The 23,501-nt window shown below is 38.4% G+C and overlaps 1 protein-coding gene across 1 annotated transcript in view; it reads left to right on the top strand.

The window, feature by feature from the left end:
- Window positions 1–23,501, top strand: part of CDKAL1 (CDKAL1 threonylcarbamoyladenosine tRNA methylthiotransferase) — a 1,106,309-nt gene that overhangs the window by 759,286 nt on the left and 323,522 nt on the right. Inside the window, exon 12 of the mRNA XM_077493830.1 lies at window positions 14,200–14,380. Within this exon, the coding sequence (XP_077349956.1) occupies window positions 14,200–14,380 (181 nt within the window). The remainder of the gene's footprint in view (window positions 1–14,199; window positions 14,381–23,501) is intronic.

Genomic DNA, 23,501 nt, shown 5'->3' on the forward strand with positions numbered 1-23,501 from the left:
AAACCATAGGAGCAACCCCAACTTGTGTGCAAAATCTCTACCACCTCTCTGAGACCCATATAACTACCAACATAATAAGAATTCCAGAGACAATGTTAAGTTTTAATTTCTTGTGATACTATTTTGGAGAAATCTAGTGCAATGAAATCTCCTTGTGGTATAGCCCCCTAACTCATTTGCTACCAGATGTTTGTACCTAAAAAAAAAAAAGTTCTAATGGCTTTATTTATTTCAAACGTGTTTCCTACTTTTGTAAAGGCGAGAGGGAGAGTGCTTCTTATGGAAAAGTAGTATTTACTTTCACGTAAACCTAGCATCAGATATATTTTTCATGTTGCATACTCTTCAACAAAGCTGTTTTTTTTTTTTGTTTGTTTTTTTTTTGCTCTTCTTTCTTAGAGGACAGAATCTTTGTTCAGTTATTATCTGAGGTCAATTTCTACTTCTAGGACTGAGATGCTGATTCACAGAGTGAAGAGTACTTGTGCTCTTGCACTTTTTGCTGCAATCCCAAATGACAGACAGCAATGCATACACCTATCACGTCTCACCATTTATTGTGCTACAGTTACCTTTTTTGCAGTAATATTGATGTGGAGATCCTTTCTGTCGTCTGTGTAGCAGAGTGATGATGATGTTGCTCAACAATTTACTGCTGCACCAGCTGTGTTTTTGGTTCCAGGACCAGCCTTGTCTACAAATTTTTAGGCCCTTTCCAAAGCACTCGCCAGTAGAATAACAGACCTACAGTCATGTTGGTGGTGGAGCCTCTTAACTGCCGTATTTATCGGCATATAACACGCACCTTAATTTTTGGAAGGAAGTTTCAGGAAAAAATAAATACGTTTTAAATGAAGAACTTTGAACCAAAATAAGGGTCATTGCCCATCTGCAGCCTCACAATTGCCCATCAATGCAGCCTGATCAATGCCCATCTGCAGCCTCACAATTGCCCATCATTGCAGCTTTATCAATGCCCAAATGCAGCCTGATCAGTGCCCATCTGCAGCCTAACCTCAGATTACTGCTGCCTTGAGGGGGACAGGGATGGGGATGGGACGAGCACCGTTAGATTACATACAGCGCAAATCCCCTGTTTACTCAGCAGCCTCTTTAATACAAAGTTCTATGATAGACAGAACACTAGTCCAATGCCGGCCCAGGAGAAGGGACTTCCTATTGGAGAGGCCGCTGAGTAAACAGGAGATTCTTGCTGTATGTAATCTGACAGCTCTCGTCCCGTCCCCTCCTAGGCAGCCCAAATTGCAGTATCAGCATATAACACGCACACACTATTTGCACCCAATTTTCAGTGTGAAAAAGTGAGTGTTATACGCCAATAAATACAGTATTTGTAATCCACAGGGTAACAGTGGGGATGTTTCTTAAGCAGATTCTGTTGACTGTAACAGTTCCAATGGCAGCCAGACAAGTTCAGTTGAAATAAAGGTGACCAAAAAGCCTCTCGCCACTGATTCTGTGGTTTTGGGTCAAAAGTTTGATCCCCAGAGGCCAGTTAAGAGGTCATGCCACTCTCTGGGGCTCTCCTCTTAAGTCTGCACCTGTATCTGACTAAAACTCTTATAGCAAACAGCCTGTAATAAAGTTGCCTTAACCCGTGATATAAAATCTAATGCTCAGTTCAACTATTAGACCTGGGTCTGAGAAAGTAAAAATAATAAACCGTTTATAATCCATACTTGTACATATTATATTGTCATGTCTAAATGCATTCCTGCATTATCTCAATACAATGCAAAGAATATTATAATTTACTAATATATGTATATATTTTCTTATAAACAAAAGATCATCTTTATTGTAGATCTAGAAAAGTTAACAAATTGTTTTTTTTACAACTTAAAGTAGAACTTTACTGTCCAAATCAACATTATTTTGAATCCTTGTGCTGATAGCCTTAGTAAATAGATAAAAAAAAGTATATAATTTACTTGTTGTAAACTTTTTTTTTTTGTTACATTTCTTCAGTTACTTCCTGGTGTCCTGCCTAGACAAATGATCTCAAACATACCAGGAGTCTTCAGGAGGGAGGAGGAAGGGTTTTCTCAACTAAGCACTCTCTGCTGCATGCATGTGTGAGATAAGAGCAGATGAATTTGCCCTTGTACAAGATGGCCACCGCCAGAAATGCAAGAGGTGTTTTTCCAAATGAGTTCTAAACCAATAAAGCATGGAGACTTGGATGAAGGAGGGCGTTTGCTTTGAATTTAAAAAAATAATTAAATGGTGTTAAATGTCTTGGTTTGCAGTGCTCAGCTGCAGTGAAGGTCCGCTTTAAACAGATTGCCAATTTTCTGCACTAGAAAAATTCTTTTTTTTTTTCCTAAGGGTAAACAGAAATCAATTGATTTGTATGTACCCTGTTCACACTTAAACAGTCTCCGGATGAGCTGTGTTGCGGAGCAAAAATCTGCAAGGTGCTTGCAGTTTTACATCCGGCAAATCCATTTCTGTCTGCATTTCACATGAGCTGTGGTGCATGGAAATTTATGAAATGTCACACTGTGACAATAAAGTGAAAAAAAGTAAACAGTGCTTTGAAAGTGCAAGCCACTGCTAACCGGATCCGATAATTCTTGCATGGTAAAAGGCACTTTTACCATACAGATAACTTAACTTTAGTGTATTTTTTTTTACAGAAATGTTGTATTTGACAAACTGTTGCCCTAATATCGTGTGGCATGAAAAATGGGAACTAACAAACGTTTATTCTCCAGGGTGTCTACTTACACAATTTTTGTGTTGGGGTTTTAAGTAATTTTCGGACCTAAAATTATTTTTTAAACATGTTTGCAAAAAATGCATAATTGGCATTGAAAGGGTTAAACTCCCCCACCTTTGCATTCAGATATCAGAAACTCTACAAAGATAATTGGAATTTTATAATAATTAAAAAAAAAAAAAAAGTAAGGCACATTTTAAAGTTTACATAAATATAATTGTACCCAAGTATCTCACGGAGAAGCTCTGTGCTAACTACCACTCAGTGGACTTATAGCTTAACACAGGACCTTAACTCACAAAGGCTAAAGGAAGTGGCAGGTATTTTCATTTATAGAGGTCTATATTAATGTGAACTTATTAGCATGGTGAATGGGTAACCTACCATTTTCCAAACTATAACTGCATCCTTTCAAATTTGTGCCTGATATCTGGGTTATGTTCATAGCAAATGTTAGAAACTGATGGCTTCTGGAGTGAACATAAGATCTTGCCCCTTTACTCAAAAGGAGCAAGCCCCTCTTGCCTTTGAGGAATTGCTGATTTATTCCTGGATTACCATTACGTTCTCCCATTAGACCGTGAATGGTCAAATACAACTTAAAGTTAAAACTTCCTTTGTGATGAGGAAAGAAAAAACATCAAGCAGTTCATTAATTTATAACTTGGAACAGGAACATATGATGTAGGTGCCATTCACTTTTACTAAATAAAACAAACAAATCCCCTAGCTAGCACCGAATTTAAAATCGCTTGATAAAATATTAATAGACTCAGAGTTCTCTATTGCATACATTTACAAATATATGGGACCCAAGCCACCACTATTAAAGTGCCTGTACAAATGTGTTAGAGGATGCAGTTGATCTTGCCTTTTTTTTTAATGTTTTTTTTTTGTCTAAGCACAGGTTAACGAATGTTACAGATCTATTTAAATGCTTGACGTTATTTAATGTTCTTGCTACTGCAAAGCCAGTTAATTCTACAAGTGCAGAACATAATCAATCCTGGGCAAATCTAATTACTGTTATAAACTGAACCTTGCCTCCGAAGAGAACTAATACATATTTCTGGTTCTAAAATATATTTTTCTTACCCAAGATTAAGTGCAATAGATACACATTTCATTGAATTTTGTAGCTTCCATAAACTTGTTGCTATGGGAACAGACACTTAATATAAGTCTGTGCTGCCTGTACAGTCTGTATTAAAGCCTTTTCACTGTTACCAGTAGTATTATAAAAGTAGTTTAGATAACAGTAAATAACAATATTGTCACACTTAATGATTTTTTTTCTCCTCCTCAGTGGTGGCACGTTATGCATCTTGTTAATAAAATCCCTAGCATCCCATTTTTATTTTTTAGAAGGTTTTTTTGTATCAGTGGAATTTCTGGCAGTGGATGTCAGAAGTTCAGTACTTTTTCTTTTTACATTCATATCCTGGATGCTGTGATTTTATTTATTAGCACTACAATAGAACCTGAATAAATTTACAGACCAGACTAATAAATTGCATCCTTGCTCCACTGGTTCCTCTCATCTTCTGCTCTCATCAGTTTTCTGAATATAGATTACTGTACAGAATGTCATCAAAACGGATCATGTTGAGAAGTTGCAGAAATGTTAATAGGGTTTATAAAATATAAGTTATTTCTTACGATGTGAATGCCATGTAAAATAGGTGACAACCATTCTGCTTTCTTCTAGTTTTTATCTTCATATTATCAGTTTATAAATATGATTGTTGTCCATATCAGATAATAAACACTGAAGCATCAGCTAGGCTGTGGTCTCTATCTGAGATCCATTATAGCCCACAAATATGAGGTTATTGGTCAGGTCAAATATGCATTACGTTGTCAGTAGCTGTGATAAATGATTTGTATTTGGTGTGGAGTATCCCACCCCTCTAGTTCCCATATGACTCAAATGAGCCCCAACTCCATCCCCCCCCCTTTAATTTTCTCTTCTTTTTCTTTCTCCCTCCCCTTTTTTTTTCGTCCTCTTCTTCTATGGCCCCCTTGCCTGGGGGCGATGAGAGAGCCCTTCCTGTTTTTTGTTAAAGAGGTTGTAAAGTCAGAAGTTTTTTTATTATTTTTTATTTTAATGCAGTCTATGCAGCCCCCCTAATACTTTCCTGAGTCCCAACTCTGTCCAGTGATGTCCACAAATCCCTTGGCAATCCGGGACTCTCCCTTCTGATTGGCCAAGACACAGCAGCAGCGCCATTGGCTCCTCTGGGTCAGGCAATCAGGAGAGAGATGGGGACAGGCCAAGCGACAGCCCCCCTGTCTGAATGGACACAGGGAGCTGCAGCTCAGCTTGGCTGCTTGCTTTGGAGGGACCAGAAGCAGCGAAGGACCCGAGAACAAGAGGATTCCGGCTGCTCTGTGCAAAACCTCTGCACAGAGGCGGTAAGTATAACATGTTTGTTATTTTAATAAAGCAAGACTTTACAATCACTTTAAACTAGGGAAAATAATACATTGTGCCACGTAGTTCATGTTTATTGTTAGGTTTTAGGAGATATAACAACATACACCTATTGTGGTACCTAGTCCAGATGGTTTAGGTGGTCATTCTTACTTTCTGTTATTGGGGCTCGTTAGTCTACCAGGTCTAATTTGAAGTGTTTTGCTAGCTGATGCCAAGAAATTAATTTATTTTACTTGGAATGTCTAGTTAGACATAATTACTGTGATGTACTTCAAAATGTAGGCCTAAAGTATTGTTGTTGGTACCTGTTTTGTAACTGCACAATGTACTAAATATGTTTAAAATAAATAATTTATATTTTTACCCTTTTATTTGGGGTATTTTAAAGGTCTGTTTACTTGAATAGATCTTAAATAGATCTTGAATATATCAATAAGTATCAATAAAACACTAGGAATCAATATGGAGTATAGAGAAACAGATTTGTTTGCTTACCTTTATACCCATTAACATACAACATAGTACATCTAGTTGGATTGCTTATGCTACATGCATGCTAAGGTCAGATCAGCTCAACAATTCTACTACTTTTTTCTCCATTTTTATTGTCTATGAGAATATGAGCTCACTGAGCCGCACTGTGAATCTTGATGATTTTCTATACTCAGATCTTTCAAATAGCAGAGTATAAGTGGACACATGGATGTTTGCTGTTTCTACTCCACCATCCCTGTGCTTTGTGTGGGTTTCAATATTTAGCTTGGAGCCCCCTTGAGATCAATAATAAAACATTTTGTTGTTCCTAAAGTCATACAATGAGGGGTTGGTATGACAGATTTGTCAGACAAAATGGAAAGGGGAGGTAGTGACACTAAAATCCTTTCAGATACCCAATATCATTGTTAAGCGTCCACCATAAAAATATATCTAGTAAATTCTAAATCACCTGCATGAGGCAAAACTCTGCTTTTCCTGTATGTCAGGTCTGGGCCTATAACATGCCACATGTCACTGATTTTATTGTTGCTTTCCTGGAAATTGTTTACCCTCCCTGTTCCAGCAGTGGTTTGGCGTCCTGTTTCCTTTTTTTTATCCTAGTTCCTCAGATACTTTGTTTTCAGTGCAATACTGGAAAATGTGTTGATTCTATAATTTTTGCACAATGTAGCTGCAGACAGTCACCACACTTATTTCACCAGACATTTCAATGCAAACCATTAGGTTCCATGTTGGTGGAATAAGCAAATAGTAGAACAATGTAAAATCTACGTACTGTATGTAAACACTAAAAGCCAATAATTAAAATTCTGACTGTCACAATAAAATATTAAAAAACAAGCCTAAAATAGATATGCTTTTTTTTTTTCCATACAGATCAAATAATTGATGGTTTCCTTTGGTTTTCTAATCTGTGGCCAAAAAGTTAAAGGATCACTAAAGGCAATTTTTTTTTTTTTTAAATAACAAACATGTTATACTTACCTGCACAGAGTGGCCCCGAGCCTGCTCTTCACAGGGTCCACAACTTCATGCGAGCTCCCTCGCGTAGTGTGGAGTGCTTGCGGGCACACTCGCATGATACAGTAAGTGGCTATAGCCGCTCGCTGTATCACTCTGCCCCGCCCCCCTCGACGCTCCGCGTCATTGGATGTAATTGACCGCAGCACGAGCCAATGGCTGTGCTGCTTTCAAGCCATCCATTCTAGCCAATCAACTGCCAGGGTGAGCGGCGAAGAGGACGTCGTGGGTGAGTGAGGACTTTCAAGGGGTCAGGTAAGTGAAACGGAGGGGGGGGGGGACTGGGGGCGCCGGCAATGTCAGATGTTTTTTCACCTTAATGCATAGAATGCATTAAGGTGAAAAAACGTTTACCTTTACAACCCCTTTAAAGCAACAGTATTGTGGCAAAAATGCTAGATCCTCATTCATGCTCTGTAGCTGTATCTGCTGACCCTTAACCATTTGAGATCCGCGCTATAGCCAAATGACAGCTACAGCGCGGACCTCCTTTGCCGGGACTACGTCTATTGACGTTGTCCCGTGCACGAGCGGCCTGCGCACCCCCTGTGATCAGCGAGTCTGAGACTCGCTTGATCACAGATCCGAGCAAGGGGTCGATCCCGACCCCTTACCACGTGATCAGCTGTCAGCCAATGACAGCTGATCATGTGATACAATGGAGCCGGTAATCGGCTATTATTCCTCCTTGCGCTGACAGCGCGAGGAGAAAAAAAAAGAGACGATCACCGGCGGCCGTGATCGGGACATTAGTCCCGATCACGGCCAGCTTACCAGTGCCCACCTGCCCCTCTCAGGAATAAATAAGTGCCACCCAGCAGTGCCCACAGTGCCACCCAGCAGTGCCCACAGTGCCACCCATCAGTGCCCACAGTGCCACCCACAATCTGCCTCAACAACGGTGCTGCACCCCAGTGCCACACATCCGTGCCCATCAGTGTCATCTACCAGTGGCCATCAGTGCCACCCATCAGTGCCCAGCAGTGCCACCTATCAGTGCCCATCAGTCCCATCTATCAGTGATACCTATCAGTGCCCCTTAGTGCCACCCATCTGTGCCATCTTATCTGTGCCCATCAGTGCCGCCTTATCTGTGCCTATCGGTGCCACCTTATCTGTGCCTATTAGTGCCGCCTTAACTATGCCTACCAGTGCAGCCTATCAGTGCGCCTCATCAGCGCATTTCAATGAAGGAGAAAAATGACCTGTTTGCAAAATTTTGTAACAAACTATTAAACATGATTTTTTTTTTATTGATTTTTTTTTTTTGCATTTTTTTTGTTTGTTTAGCAAAAAATAAAACTCCCAGCTGTAATTAAATACCACCAAAAGAAAGCTCTATTTGTGGGAAAAAAATGATAAAAATTTCATTTGGGTACAGTGTTGTATGCCCGCGCAATTGTCATTCAAAGTGCATCAGCGCTGAAAATTGGTCTGGGCAGGAAGGGGGTTTAAGTGCCCAGTAAGCAAGTGGTTAAATCACTACTGTGTCCTGTAGTAACATAGGGGCTGGCAGTAAGAACCGCAAAGCACAAGAAGGGACTAAGCATCTGACGCACACAGAAGTTTATTGGATGCTAAAGATTGTTCAGCCAGGGTAGCTCTTGGAAACGGCCATCTTGGCATTCGCTGCCCACTGGAGAGATAATATTTATATATCTCCTTTTGCAGCAGGCTTTAAGATAAGACATGTCAAACCTAAAGCAGTGGCCCAATTTGAGTGGAATACATTTTTAAGGAGCCACATTATATCCACTGAAAGCCATGCTTACCCAATTAAAGAAAAGCATATATGCGTTTTGGTCATTAGCAGTATAGTAAAAAGCAAAACAAGCCGTAAAACATGTTCTGTAGTATTCAGCTACAATTGATGTATGAAAGTGTAGCTGGAGATTTGAAGGAGTTGGAGGGCTGTTCGTGGCCAAGAAAATTCCCTGCAACTAGATGAACCTCACTGTATTACCATTACTAGATATTCCAATTAAGACAGCAATTTGTTACTTTTTGTGTGTAGAATTAGTTTAAAAGAAAAATAGTTTTTTCTTTATCCTACTTATTTTTGTGTTCAGGGCTAGAAAAAACAAAAATAAATAAATAATGATCTATTTTTTTTTGTACTGTAATTAATAACCACTTCAGCCCCGGAAGGATTTACTCCCTTCCTGACCAGAGCACTTTTTGCGATTCGGCACGGCGTTGTTTTAACTGACGATTGCGCGACTGTGCGACGTGGCTCCCAAACAAAATTGGCCTCCCTTTTTTCCCCACAAATAGAGCTTTCTTTTGGTAGTATTTGATCACAGCTGTGGTTTTGGTTTTTTTGTTCAATAAACAAAAAAAGAGCGACAATTTTGAAAAAAACGCATTATTTTTAACTTTTTGCTATAATAAATAGCCCCAAAAAAATATATAAAAAATTTTTTTCCTCAGTTTAGGCCGATACATATTCTTTGGCATATTTTTGGTAAAAAAAAATCGCAATAAGCATTTGGTTTGCGCAAAAGTTATAGTGTCTACAAAATAGGGGATAGATTTATGGCATTTTTTTTTGTTTTGTTTTACTAGAAATGGCGGCGATCAGCGATTTTTATTGTTACTGCGACATTATGGTGGACACATCAGACAATTCTGACGCATTTTTGGGGCCATTGGCATTAATACAGTGATCAATCTCTAAAATTGCATTGATTACTGTAAAAATGTCATTGGCGGTGAAGGGGTTAACCACTAGGGGGCGGGGAGGGGTTAAGTGTGTCATGTGGCGTGTTTCTAACTATCTGGGGGATGGGGTAGCAGTGGCACGACGCTGAACGCTGCTCCTGATGACAGGGAGCAGACAATTGGTGTCCTGTCACTAGGCAGAATGGGGAGATGCTGTGTTTACATTGGCACCTCCCCATTATTTAGCTCTGTGACACGATTGTGGTTATCCCTGCGGACATCGAGTCCACGGGCACGGCCATGGAGCTCGCGGCAGGCGCACATGTGCACGGCGGGAAGTTTAAAGTAACGTACGGGTATGTTGCTTTGTCCAGCCGTGCCATTCTGTCGATGTATATCTACAGGAGCCGGTTGGCATGTGGTTAAAGTAGGGAATGGTTAAACTTTATTTCTTTATTCATTTTTTTTATTCTTTATTCATTTTTTGCTGTGTCCCATTAGGGAGCTTTTCCTTTAGGTCCTTGCTCATATGTATTCTTCTACATATTTTTGGTAAACCAATTGCAATAAGTGTATATTGATTGGTTTGTGCAAAAGTTATAGCGTCTACAAAATAGGGGATAGATTTTCATTGGGATTGCGATATGCAGCGGACAAATTGGACGCTTTTGACACATTTTTGGGACCATTGACAATTCTACAGTGATCAGTGCTATAAAAATGCACTGATTTCTGTATAAATGTCACTAACAAGGAAGGGGTTAACACTAGGGGGCGATCAAGAGGTTAACTGTGTTCCCTAGGTGTGTTCCAACTGTAGGGGGATGAGACTGTCTCGGTGTTCATACTTAGTATGAACACACGATCTGTCTCCTCTCCCCTCAAAGAACCTGGATTTGTGTGATTACACACACACATCCTGAGTCTCGCTCTGTCACGAGCGATTGGCTCTGGGCGCACTCTTCGAATGTGCCCCTAGTGGCCAAAAGGAAAAGCAACGTAAGGTAATGTCGATTTGCCCAGCTGAGCCAGCCTGCCGCACTAAAACTGCGGTGAATGGTCCAGAAGTGGTTAATGTAAAGGGGATCCACTCCTAGTTATCACTGGACCAAGTGTCCTCATTGGGAGACTTCATATTCTCACTTTATTCCTGTTTGGTCAAACAGACTAAAATGGAGAGGGTGAATCTCACCAGAGTGGATGCAGACAACAAGATAAAAAATTAGAAAGAATTTAACTATTCCCTACTATACCCAAAATGGGAAAAAATTTAATAACACTTTATTACTTTTGCTAATGGACCAGTTGTTCTATTTTTTTTTTTTTTTTGCACACATTAAAAGTTTAATTTCAGCCTGAAGATTACCTAAACTCCCCAAATTATTTATCTTTCGAAGTGTATTACCTGAAGCATAACCAGATCATAATATTTGTCACACTGTATTTAGGCAGCTGTTTTTAAACCTTTATTTTAAGTAAAAAAAAAAATCACCAAAATAATAAAATGGGGCACACAAACACAATATAATAACTTTTTTAAAAAAATATATAAAAGAAGAGCCTGTGTCAAGTAAATAGAAATTAAATATGTCAAACCTAAAAATTGCATGCACACTTGTAGCTAGAAACGATAAATTAACAAGTACAATGCTAGTGCGGGGCTAAAAAAAAGAAAAATCAATATGGAATTACTCTTTGGTAAATACCCTTTTTAAATCAAAAAATTTATGGAAAAAAATATTCAGGGTCTCATTAACATGTCAATTTATAAACCTTCAAAAATCATCAAAATAAAATTATCTTGAAATTAATTTGTTTTTCTTTATGAACATGATGAAAACACTTTATTTTAACAACTGAAATCCAAACCGAAAGACTTCAAGTAATATATACCAAGAAGTGATACTATTGATTAATCTTAATAGAAATATCAAAAAGCACATTTCATTCTAAAATCAATGAAAATTGCTGCTGTAAATTAGAAAATTCTAGTTGTGCTAAGGCATCAAACCTTTTGTATACAAACTTGTTTGTCTCTAGTAACCAGTTCAGTTTTTCCACTCACTTTCTGACATTCAGTTTCTGGAAAGATATATTGTGTGATGAACTAAATGTAAACTCCAATTATTTTGTAGTAAAGTAATTGATCTTCAACCACTGGGCATTGCTTGGATTCTACCATCCTGCCATCTGTGTTAACATGCAAGATCAAGACCTTTTGTTTTCTAAAACGTTTATAATGAAAAGGGGGTAACAATCAAGCTACAAGGAGCAGCCACTAATAAATGTCAGTAACACTACTGATTGCTTTGTGTAATTACAATATTTCACTGCTACCATTTCAACAAATGGCTTCTACCTGATTGCCCTTTGCATCTACCAAGGCAGCTTAATTGCTTCCATATTACTGTTGAGTTTTATCAAAACCTGTTATGAAGTTCTTTTTCTTGGCATTTGTATATCACTTTATTGGAAAGATTATGTTTGATCCATTTGATATATTCAGGGCAAGCTTCTTTGGCATTTTTCATTTCATTAATATGGTGGAACCATTACAGCTGTAAAGAGATCATATGAAATGTTAATAGAGAGTCCCTTTACCATAACCCATTGCACACAGTTGAGACAAAAATTGAAACCTCAGATTAAAGCAGCAATTCATCTTTTGGCGCCATTAAATGTAAGACATGACAGCACTATTAATTAGAAGCACACGTGAAAAAAAGCAAAGATATATAATCATTACTGGCTGCAGACAGCACCTGCCTTTTCTTGTACAAAGTGCCTGCTCTGGGCCCTGAGTACCAATGAGAATATATTGTGAACTTAATTTGGTTATAATATGATAGCATACTGTTGATTCTTGGGGCATGCATGCACTATGCCAGGCATTATTCATATTTTATTTCAACCTAACCCTTAAGCTCAATGCACATATTACAATCTGACTATGCAACCATCTTCAGCTTCTTCAACAACTATGAAATCCACAAGCCTGTCTGGCTGGATACAAGTTGATTGGATGATAGAGAAGTCAGATTGTAACATGTATGGTGAGCTTTAGACTAGATAATGTTATGTGCTCAAAATCCCTCTGACACTACCAATGAGGTGCTATGCCCCCTACTGACCGTCGTAGCTATACTCCGGCTCCTTTAACCGGCCATAAGCACAAGAGGCAGAACAGGGACGTGTGTGTGTGTAAACACACCAATCCCTGTTCTGAGAAGAAATGCAGATGGTGAGTTCCTAATAGCTAGCAACCACGATCTGTCATCTCCTATAGTCAGTCCTCTCCCCCTACACTTGGAACACACAGTCATGGAACACAGATAACCCCTTGCTCGCCCCTAGTGTTAACCCTTTCCCTGCCAGTGACATTTATACAGTAATCAGTGCATTTTTATAGCACTGATCGCTGTATAATTGTCCAAAAAATGTGTAAGAAGTGTCCGACATAATGTCGCAATCAGGATAAAAATCGCAGATCACCGCCATTACTAGTAAAAAAATAAATAATAAAAATGCCATAAATCTATCCCCTATTTTGTAGACACTATAACACTTATAGACACTTTTGCGCAAACCAATAAATATACGTTTATTGCAATTTTTGTTTTTACCAAAAATATGTAGAAGCATACATATCGGCCTAAACTGAGGGAAATAAATGGGGATATTTATTATAGCAAAAAGTGCAAAATATTGTGTGTTTGTTTTTTTTTTGTTTTTCAGAATTGACACACGCGCAAAAAATAAAAACCACAGAGATAATCAAATACCACAAAAAAAGCTCTATTTATGGGAAAAAGGGACGTTTTGTTTGGGTACAGCATCACACAACCGCATAATTGTCAGTTAAAGCGACGCAGTACCGTATCGCAAAAAGGGCTCTAGTCATTGAGCAGTCAAATCTTCCGGGGCTCAAGTGGTTAAAGATATATGAAGCAGTATACATTTTGGCCCAAATTTATGAATAAAAAGTATTATTTTGCTCAATTTAATAATATAAACCTATAAAAAAAGTGTTTTTTTTATTTTTTTTGCTTATATCACAAAAAATAAACCCAGTTATGATTAAATACCGCCAAAAGAAAGCTCTATTTGTGTGAAGAAAAAAACAATTGGGTACAGTGTAGCATGACTGAGCATGAGCTAAAAATTGGTCTGGTCAAGAAGGGGCTAAAAGTGCCCTGTATTGAATTTGTTAAAGTGTGAAATGTTAGGTATATATTTACATCAGTATAACATCTTTCATATTTTATCAAAAATTGGGAATTTTTATAGAGTGTGATTAAAAATCATATTCATATATCATAAAACTGTTTGAAAAACCGTTGCACAAATACTGTGACATAAAAAAATTTCAACACCCACCATTTTTTTCTTTAGGGTCTCTGCTTAAACATATATCATGTTTGGGGGTTCCAAGTAATTTTCTAGCAAAAAAATGTGTTCATGTGTCAGAATTGACCCGGTAAGCAAGTGGTTAAATGGTCAGCTTTAATGCAATGCACATTACAATCCTTGATCTAAATTCACTGTTTGCTGCTTGTAAACCTGAATATGTCCCATCTCCTTCATTTTAGTCTATACTTGTGTAAAACTATGCAGTGTTTTCATACATTAAAATCAGTGTTGTGTCAGGTGTTCTGTTGAATTTTCTGGTAGTGACGTGTAAAGAAATTTGTCTTTTTTTTTTTTTTTTCTCCCTGGTAGTGAGGTGGTTAATGTAATGATCATCATAGGCCTCTGGGAAATGTTGGTAGAATACTTTGTAGAATGTGAAATCTGGACTACAGTTTAACATGTTTTTTTTTTTTTTCCATCTGTTTTGTAGAGTGCCCGGAATTACAATCGCTACGGACATCATCTGTGGCTTTCCTGGAGAGAAGGATGAAGATTTTAAGGAGACGTTAAAGCTAGTTGAAGAATACCAATTCCCTAGCCTCTTCATTAATCAGTTTTACCCGCGCCCAGGGACCCCAGCTGCGAAAATGGTGCAGGTTCCAGCTCATGTGGTAAGCTTATTTTATCCCATTTTTTTAATTTTATTTTTTTTAGCTTTTAAGGCATTTCTTGGATAGTTGATTTCTAGAAGGTACTTGTGACAGCTGTGACATTACAAGATGTGCAAGCGGATTGGCCTATCTATAGAATGCTGAGTTTGTTTTAAGATATATTTCTTATTAAACTATAAGGCCTTGTGCACACTGTACATTTTACAGACTCTTCTAGGGGCATCTAGTGTTTTTTTTTTTTCTGCATCTAAATGCCCCTCGATGTTAGCCTATGTGTTCATGCAGTGTTTAGTGGCAGGAGAGTTTGAAGGCAGGATTGAACAAAATCTTAATTTTGCAAAGAATTGTGAAAAAAAAATACAACTTAAAAAAAAACTCACCATGCTACTTAATACCTTGGAATGTTGGAAATGGGGTTTATTTGTACTTCTCTGACTTGTTAGTATTTAAAAAAAATGAGATACACCTGATGTACTGAAGGCCCGATCAGATATGATCAATTTTCAGTGATTGGCACCATAGTTTGTAGACTCTCTAACTTTCACAAAGACCAAATAATATACACTAATTTGGGTTATTTTTACCAAAGCTATGTAGCAGTATACATTTTGGCCAAAATTTATGAAGAAAAAAATACAAATTTGTTAAATTTTATGAAAGAAAGAAAAAGGTGTTTTTTTTCCACAAAACGGCCACTTGATGCATGCTTGCATAAACACGTTGCATACATACATACTAGCATAAATAAAAGTTCTTACATAAACTTGAACTGCATACATGTGTTTTTTTTGTTTTTTTTTGCATTAAATTGCATAAACATGTGCATATTACATTAAACTTTATAGATATGTATTTGTTTGCATTATATTGCATACATAAATGCATGAACAACAAGAAAACTTGTATACCTGCATGTTTGCATAACCTTTGCTCAGGAAGCAGTTGGTCTAGATTTCCCTTCAATACATTTTGCAGTAGGAAGCTGTATCTAGGTCAGAGCACATTTCTGTACAGTCCTACTCCAGGTCTTGGTAGAAAAGCATTCTCTCTTTCTGAAACTTGAAGATCCAGACATTGGATTGCCGGAGGGCACTGTTTCTGGGGTGTTGCACAGCTAAAGATTGGTGGTTTGTAATCTATAAAGGTTGAATTCTTCCGGTATTGGAAGATAACTACTGATGCCAGTTTCTCCAGTTGGTTTGAGGGTGGCTACAGTTCAGTGGACTTGGTCTCCACAGGGGAGAATACTGCCCATAAATATCTTGGAACTTTTGGCCAGTACGCCTTAGTCTGGATTATTTGACAAACCAGTTGTAGGTTCTATGCGGAAAAGCCTCTGCAGGGGCATATATATCAACCACCAAGATGGCACCAGGAGTCATGCAGCTCAGGAAGGTGAACCACATTCTGTCTGGGACAGCACAAGTGCTGTCTCTATCCTCAGTGCATATTCCAGTTATAGAATATGGCAGGGGGGGGGGGGGGGGGTGCTGCAGGTGAAGCTACTAGATTCCAAGTTCTACAACAAGTTGGAACAGGTTGTGTCCGGGAGGAGGGTCCCACTGGCAATATGAGTAGATGCACTGGTAACACCTTAGGGTCTAGTTTGCCCTTATTTGAAGCTTTCCCTCTGTCTCAACTTCTGCCACATGATAATATTGTTAGCCGAATTAGCCCAGGAGGGCTTGGTACACTGACATAGCAAGTCTTGCGGGGGTCGCTTCTTGGACACTCCCAGTCCAGCAGGACCTAATGGTCTTGAGTCCTGTATCTCAGCACTGTTGAGCTCCTGGAAGCCAGCTTTTGGGAACTTCAATTACAGGGCTTGGAAATATTTTTTTGCCTGGGGTGAAGCCAGGAAGTTGGACTCGCAGAAATATGTGAGTGGGAGATTTTATTTTTCTTTCTCCAATCGGTAGGGGACCCTTAATACCATTAAGGGTCAGCGTTTGTCCCTATCTATTTTTTCAGAGGCCATTGTTTCTCGCTCCTTGATTCATACTTCATACAATGTGTAATGTAGACAGTCCCACCTGTCAGGCCACTCTTGTGTCTTTGGTACTTGAATTTGATCTCAACTTTCCTTGCACAGGCCACTTTTTTAACCAATTGGGAAATTATGTTGGTCCTCTATCTGGGAAAGTGGCTTCTTTTGGGGGCTAACACTTCACCAAGTGAAGTGTCAGAGTTGGTGGCTCTTACATGCAAGGAGCCATGCTTGGTCTTGCATCATATGGTGATGTTGCGTCCTCATCCATTTTTATTGCCTAGAGTGGTGTCTAGTTTTCACTTGAATCAAGACAATGTCTTGTCTTCTTTTCTGATCCTCAGTTGGAAGGAGTAAGATCACTTCATGCTGTGGAGGTAGTTAAGGTGGTCAGAATTACTTGAATTGTAGGTAAAGGTCAGGAATACTGGTTTATGCTGCCAGTAGAGCCCAGGATGGGCAGGAGGCATCCAAGTTATGTATTTTCATTGTATCCGCCAGTTAATTATTCAAGCCTATGGCTTGAAAGGACAAGGTCCCCCACCCCTTTTTTTGGTAAAAGCGCTCGCTACCCGGTATGTGGGGGTACCTTGGGTCATCTGTCATCAGATGTCAGTGGCTCAGGATTTAAGACAATTACATGGTCTTTTGTTCATACATTCACCAAATTTTACCAGATGGATATCAAAGCCCCAGAGGATACTGCTTAGCCACGGTATGTTTTGGGCAGCAGAAGTCCTTCTCTGGCAGTTTCTGTGATTGTGTCTTCCACCCCTCAGAAGCATTGCTTTGGGACGTCCCAATTATTATGACTGCTTTTGTCCTGTAATGCACCATAAAGAATTTAGGATTTTTCCTACACCTTACCTGTAAAATCAATTTCTTAGGGTACATCACAGGACACAGAGGTCCCTCCCCTCTTGTCTGGGAAATGTATTGCTTGCTACAAAACTGAGGACTTCCTGTTTGATTGATCAGCCAGTGTCCATTCATCAGTAGGTTGCATTTAACCAGTTGATTGTTTTGGCTGTTCTGTGTCCCGTGATTTAATCCAAGAACAGGATTTTACAGGCCATTCAGCCGGCTTCTGCCATATTCTCTTGACCAATAAAGGTCTGCCGACTGGCTCCCAATTAGCGCTCTAATAATGGCAGAAAGTGCTGACTGGAGTGTTCTGGCAGGCTGTGGGGGGGAGGCATCCCCCTGTCGGAAGACTATAGCTTAGCAGGAGAGATCACTGTACTAACATTGGATTGAACAGAAAAAAAAACTAGTAGTGTGTATGAGGCATAAGTACTGTATAAATTGCATGTAGCTTCAGCTAAATACAATAAACAGTTCTGACTGTGAGTCCGGGACTTCCTGTCTCACACCCAAAACAATGGAGAGTCTGTCTTAGCGGCACTCTCTGAATTAATAAAAGCTTCTCAGATTGGCAGAGTCAGAGAGTGTGACACCATTGGCCCACCCATTAAACTCAGCCACGTAGACTTAGCATTGTTTCGGGTGTGAGACAGGAAGTGTCTGTCTCACAGCTGTAACCCATCACTGTGTATTCTATGTAGCTGAAGCTACATACAGTTTATAAAGTGATCTTAAGTCAATTCAGCAGTTAGTGAAGGAAATAGTTTGGTTGGACCAGCTTTGTCCAAACTATTTACAGTGATCGAAAAGATGGAAATCAGCTTTAAATGGCTACTCGTCTTAAAGATCTTGTTAATAAAAAATTAATTGTATTTTATATACGGACCAAAGAACCTGTTGTGTCTGTCATGTGTTTAATAATTTAGCCATGCATAAGAATAATCTGATCATTTTTATATCATAAAATCCTCTGAAGTTTTCATCTTCACATTACTTGCACATCCACTGTTTTTCCATCCACTGTATTTGTCAGCCGATCTCCCCTTATCCCCTATAGGTTTTTGATCTAAGCCCAGTCTCTAGGAAATATGCTAATGTTCCAAATTTTTAAACCCTTGAGCCGCCACTTTGAGACCCCTGCTCTAGATCTCTTACAGGATGATGCCTGTCTCCCGTGGCTTTCTGCATCATTTTTCCTAGTATACTGCAAGTATATTTGTTACATCTACAACTAACAAAAATCAAAATGAACAATACACAATATATGTTTAGGCTTCTTTTATATAAAAGCTGTCAAATGAGAAATGTCTGAATGATGATCCAGTGAACTTCCTTCATGCTATAACTGCATTTTTTCCACTTTGTTCTCTTCAGTATAATTAACTGCTTCTGGAGGATTAGATCCTTCAAAGTGTGCACAGTCTCTGTGTTCTAGGGCATATAGTAAACGAGGAAAAAGGTAAAAAAAAACAACTTGTATTAATTTCATTCTTTTCAATAAACCAAATGTCAGATCCATCATTCTTTTATCTGTCATTTGCAGTCTAATTCTTTGCTGCTTTTTTTTTATCCTTTTCTTCTATTTCTTGAAGCGGGTCTAGTTTATGCTAATAGTTAATTTTATATTCATGTCCCCCCTCAAGATAGCAACTAATAGCAGTCCTCACTGTAGCTTGAATGTATAGACAACAGCATTTTTCTTTCTCTCCATCAGACAATTATATGTCTCTGAGGGCAGACCATCAGAGTTGCTTGTGGATTGCCTTCTTGCAGTGTCTAGCTGCTGATATAGAAGATGCTACAAGCAAGGAGATATGTAATAAACCAACAGTGCATCCAGTTATTATTTACATAGTAAAACCATGTACACTGCTTTAAGCTTTAATATGCTCATATAATATATCCCTTCCCCTATTTTTTTTTTCTCTGGATTTTATGAGATAACAAGGTCTGGCTTGCAAACAGAGAAACTATAATCCCTCTGGGTATTTTTTTCCCCCTTTGTGGTTCTCTCTATCCTTGAACTAACAAAGGTGTGAGGCTGTTCTTAATCTTTTCATTAACTTTACGATGGAGCAGTCTGCATATTTTTGCAGTATGAATAAAATAAAAGCCTGTGTGTGGGAATACTATACCTTCAAATATGTGTCACTCATTTGTTAATTGATATTTATAGGTTCTACCAAGATCTAGGCATGATCGTTATTGTCAAAGAACAAGAACAGAACTTCAAAAATTTGATACATTCTCAGGTGTCATACTCATCCATATTAAAATGTAAAGTGATTGTAAACAATCACCTTTTAAAGCAACCCATTCAGTTTAAAATATTTTATTTCTGCAATTAGAATAGAATTTTATAATTTGTATTTATTTTTATTTTTAATAGAATTTTATTTTTTGTATAGATCTAAAAAGCATTAGAAATATATATTTTCCCCTTTTTTTTTATAAATGATTACAGTCCCTCTGTTCTCAGCTGCAAAAGAGCTGGGGGGAGGAGAAGCAGCACCACACTGAGCTTCCCAGTGAATGGCTGTGCTCTCCTGCTTAGTGTTGTCAGTTTTTAATAGGAAAGCAAAGGGACTGACAGAAACACCAGGAATTTCACGCAAAGGAAGCATACAAAGAGAATCAGATACTTTCTCTTAGGCCGCGTACACACGGGCGGACTGTATGGCCTACTTAGTCCGCCATACAATCCGACGGACAGTCCGTCATACTTTCGAATGAACGGACTTGACCACACACGGATGCACAAACAGTCCGTCGAAAGCTTGCGAGATGACGTGTACAGCACGTACGACGGGACTAGAAATAGGAAGTCCAATACACAGCAATGCAACCTTCCGCCGTGTAAATCCTTTCTGAGCATGCGCCATTCTTAGTCCGTCGAACTAGCCTACTGACGAGCGGATTGTCCGCTGAAACCAAAGTATGACGGACAGAATTTCGAAAAATCCGAAATACTTAGTACGCCAGACTGCACGCTGAAAAAGTCAGCTGAAGCCCACACACGAGTGGACTGTCCGCTGAAATGTGTTTCGACGGACTAAGTAGGCCATACAGTCCGCCCGTGTGTACACGGCCTTAGAAATACATGGTACAGCAGGCACATATTAGGAATATGAAGTGTTGGTGTAGCAAACAACACGGTACCACTTTATGTAGGTAGGTAGCCACTCTCCCATGCTCGCTTCTGAGATTGACTAGGGACTATGGGATAAGTTGTGTGTACACACTACCTGTTCCAAACAAATAGAAAAGGGGTGTGAAAATGAGAGGTTTTGTGTGGATTATTTTTGGAAAATAAGAATATTGTTTAGTGTTGCTGTAACCCAAGAGTAAGCTGAGTTGGTAAATCTGTGGAATAACTAAATAATGAAAATTAGAAGTAGAGTTTGTGATCGTGACTCCTCAGAATGTCATAGCTGTCACCAGTGGAGTTGATCTATTGTCTTTTCAATAAATATATATTTTTTTAATATACAAATGTAAAAGTCATATCTTGTTAAAAGTATGTGTCTGTAGCTTGTATTTATATATACAGGTGCATTTCATCAAATTAGAATGTCATAAAAAAGTTATTTTCAGTAACTCAATTCAAAAAGTGAAACTCATGCTTGATATATATATATATATATATATATATATATATATATATATATATATATATATATATATATAATTACATTTCTTTCTTTTAATTTTGATGATTATGGCTTACAGCTAGTGAAACGCAAATATTACATAAGAACAATAAAAAATATAGGATATTTAATACAGAAATGTTTAGTATGCACCCAATACTTGGTAGGGGCTCCTTTTGCATAAATTACTGCATCAATGCACAACGTGCCATGGAGGTGATTAGCCTATGGCACTGCTGAGGTGTTATGGAAGCCCAGGTTGCTTTGATAGCGTCCTTTAGCTAGTCTGGATTTTGTGTCTGGTGTCTCTCGTCTTCCTCTTGACAATACCCCACAGATTCTGTATGGGGTTTTGGGTCAGGTGCATTTGCTGGTCAGTCAAGCACAGTGATACCATGATCATTAAACCCGGTATTGGTACTTTTGGCAGTGTGGGCAGGTGCCAAGTCCTGCTAGAAAAGGAAATTGGCATCTCCATAAAGCTGGTCAGCAGAGGAAAGCATGAAGTGCTCTAGAATTTCCTGGTAGAGGGCTGCGCTGACTACACTATGAATGGCTATGAATAAAAGTAATTGAATACAATTGGCATGTGATCACTGTGATTAGCCACAGCAATTTCATGATACAAAGGTCGGCCCAGTACAGAGATCTGTCCTTCCCCTGTTTTAAAGGCACGCTAGTGAAAGGCCGTCATATGTTGTCCTCCCGGGATAATGGTATATACAACAGAGAAAAGGGGCACAGATGAGGCTGTGAAGTAAGGGGCTTTTAACGGTATCAAATTGAACACATCTAACACATTCCATAATAGAAATGTGCACAATTCTTTTTATTTTGAACACAAAATTCATTAAAAACATACACCAACAAGGACATAATGAAACATCCAAACAACTAATTAGTGTATTTATATAGACATGAGTATGTTAAGGCACTACCACTCTGAACATGTTTCGCTCAAATTAGAGCTTCCTCAGGAGATTTGTGGCGCAGCTTGTTGATATGTTGAAAAAGCTAATAAGAAAGAACATCATATTAGGTGCAGTTTACAAAAGAGAAAATTCATACATATAATATAAATAAGTAAGAAATAAACAGAGGAACAATATTATAAATACAATAGGCAAGAAAGATGAAATGAACCAGGATGCCATAGAGAAGATCTCACCACAGTACTGATTGTACATCCAAATGGAGAAAAAAAGGGGAGGGTTGGGATCTCAGCCAAAGGACAACCGCCTCATCCAATGTAGCCTGTAGAGAGGGGCAATGGGTAGGAATAAAATTGCAACACAAGAACATTTTTAAATATATATTAATATGTATGGGGGGGGGACCTATCCTCCCTGCCCTGAGCGAGAAAAGATCAGACCCCCGCCAAGATCAAAAAATAAATGAAACAACCTTATATTGCAGTCAAGCCGATGGGATCAATCAATATTGTTATTCAGTAAAGCAGCGCTAGGGCAGCAATGCTTCCAAAAGATATGTCAGAGGTCAACAGACTCAGGGGGGGGGGGGGCTAGACAGCCCAAATGCCCCTAGGCAAATAAAAAAACTTGAATCAATAAACAATAATCAAAGCCGAAGAAGGGCTAATAGGGTGTCAGTCCAAAAGAGCCAACACCAGAAAACAGAGGCAATAATCTAGAAGGTCAGAGGGATCACCTTCTAGACTATTGCCTCTCTTTTCTGGTGTTGGCTCTTTTGGTACTGTGGTGAGATCCTCTTTATGGCATCCTGGTTCATGTCGTCTTTCTTGCCTATTGTATTTATAATCTTGTTCCTCTGTTTATTTCTTATTTATATTATATGTATGAATTTTCTCTTTTGTAAACTGCACCTTATATGATGTTCTTTCTTATTAGCTTTTTCAACATATCAACAAGCTGCACCACAAATCTCCTGAGGAAGCTCTAATTTGAGTGAAACATGTTGAGAGTGGTAGTGTCTTAACAGACTCATGTCAGTATAAATACACTAATTAGTTGTTTGGATGTTTCATTATGTCCTTGTTGGTGTATATTTTTAATGAATTTTGTGTTCAAAATAAAAAGAATTGTGTACATTACTATTATGGAATGTGTTAGATGTGTTCAATTTGATATTGTTAAAAGTCTCTGAGGCTGGTTACCTCACAGCCTCGTCTGTGCCCCTTTTGTCTGTTGTATATACTTTTGTTTGGGATGTTGGTATCTTTAGTTTGACATTTTCATCTTAGGTCTCTATTGCACCCGGGATAATGGTGGTTAAGGATTCATAAGCTGCAGTATTTAACTTTTATGTTTAGGGTTTAATACTGTTTTAAGAGTATAGGGCTAAATATTTATTGTATGTCAAATGGATTTGTTACAATTCCTATAATACAGGTGTTTTATGTTAAAGCATATGCAAAAAAAAAAAAATGGCAAATTACCATTATATTGATCTGAATCCTCTGAAGGCATTTCTTAAAGGGGAAGTCAAGACCACATGAAAATCAGATTATCTCAACAGTCCTACACATATAAATGTGTGTTTTACTGTTATTGACCTGCAAAGAAATATGACTGAAAATATGAGAGGCAGTATTTTGAAACTTTTGTTTAAAATTAGTGACTAATATTTTAGGGAAAAAAAT

The sequence above is a fragment of the Lithobates pipiens genome, unplaced genomic scaffold (genome assembly GCF_037356315.1).
Source record: "Lithobates pipiens isolate NorthernLeopardFrog02 unplaced genomic scaffold, aLitPip1_a1.2 Scaffold_19, whole genome shotgun sequence".
Classification (NCBI taxonomy): Eukaryota; Metazoa; Chordata; class Amphibia; order Anura; family Ranidae; genus Lithobates; species Lithobates pipiens.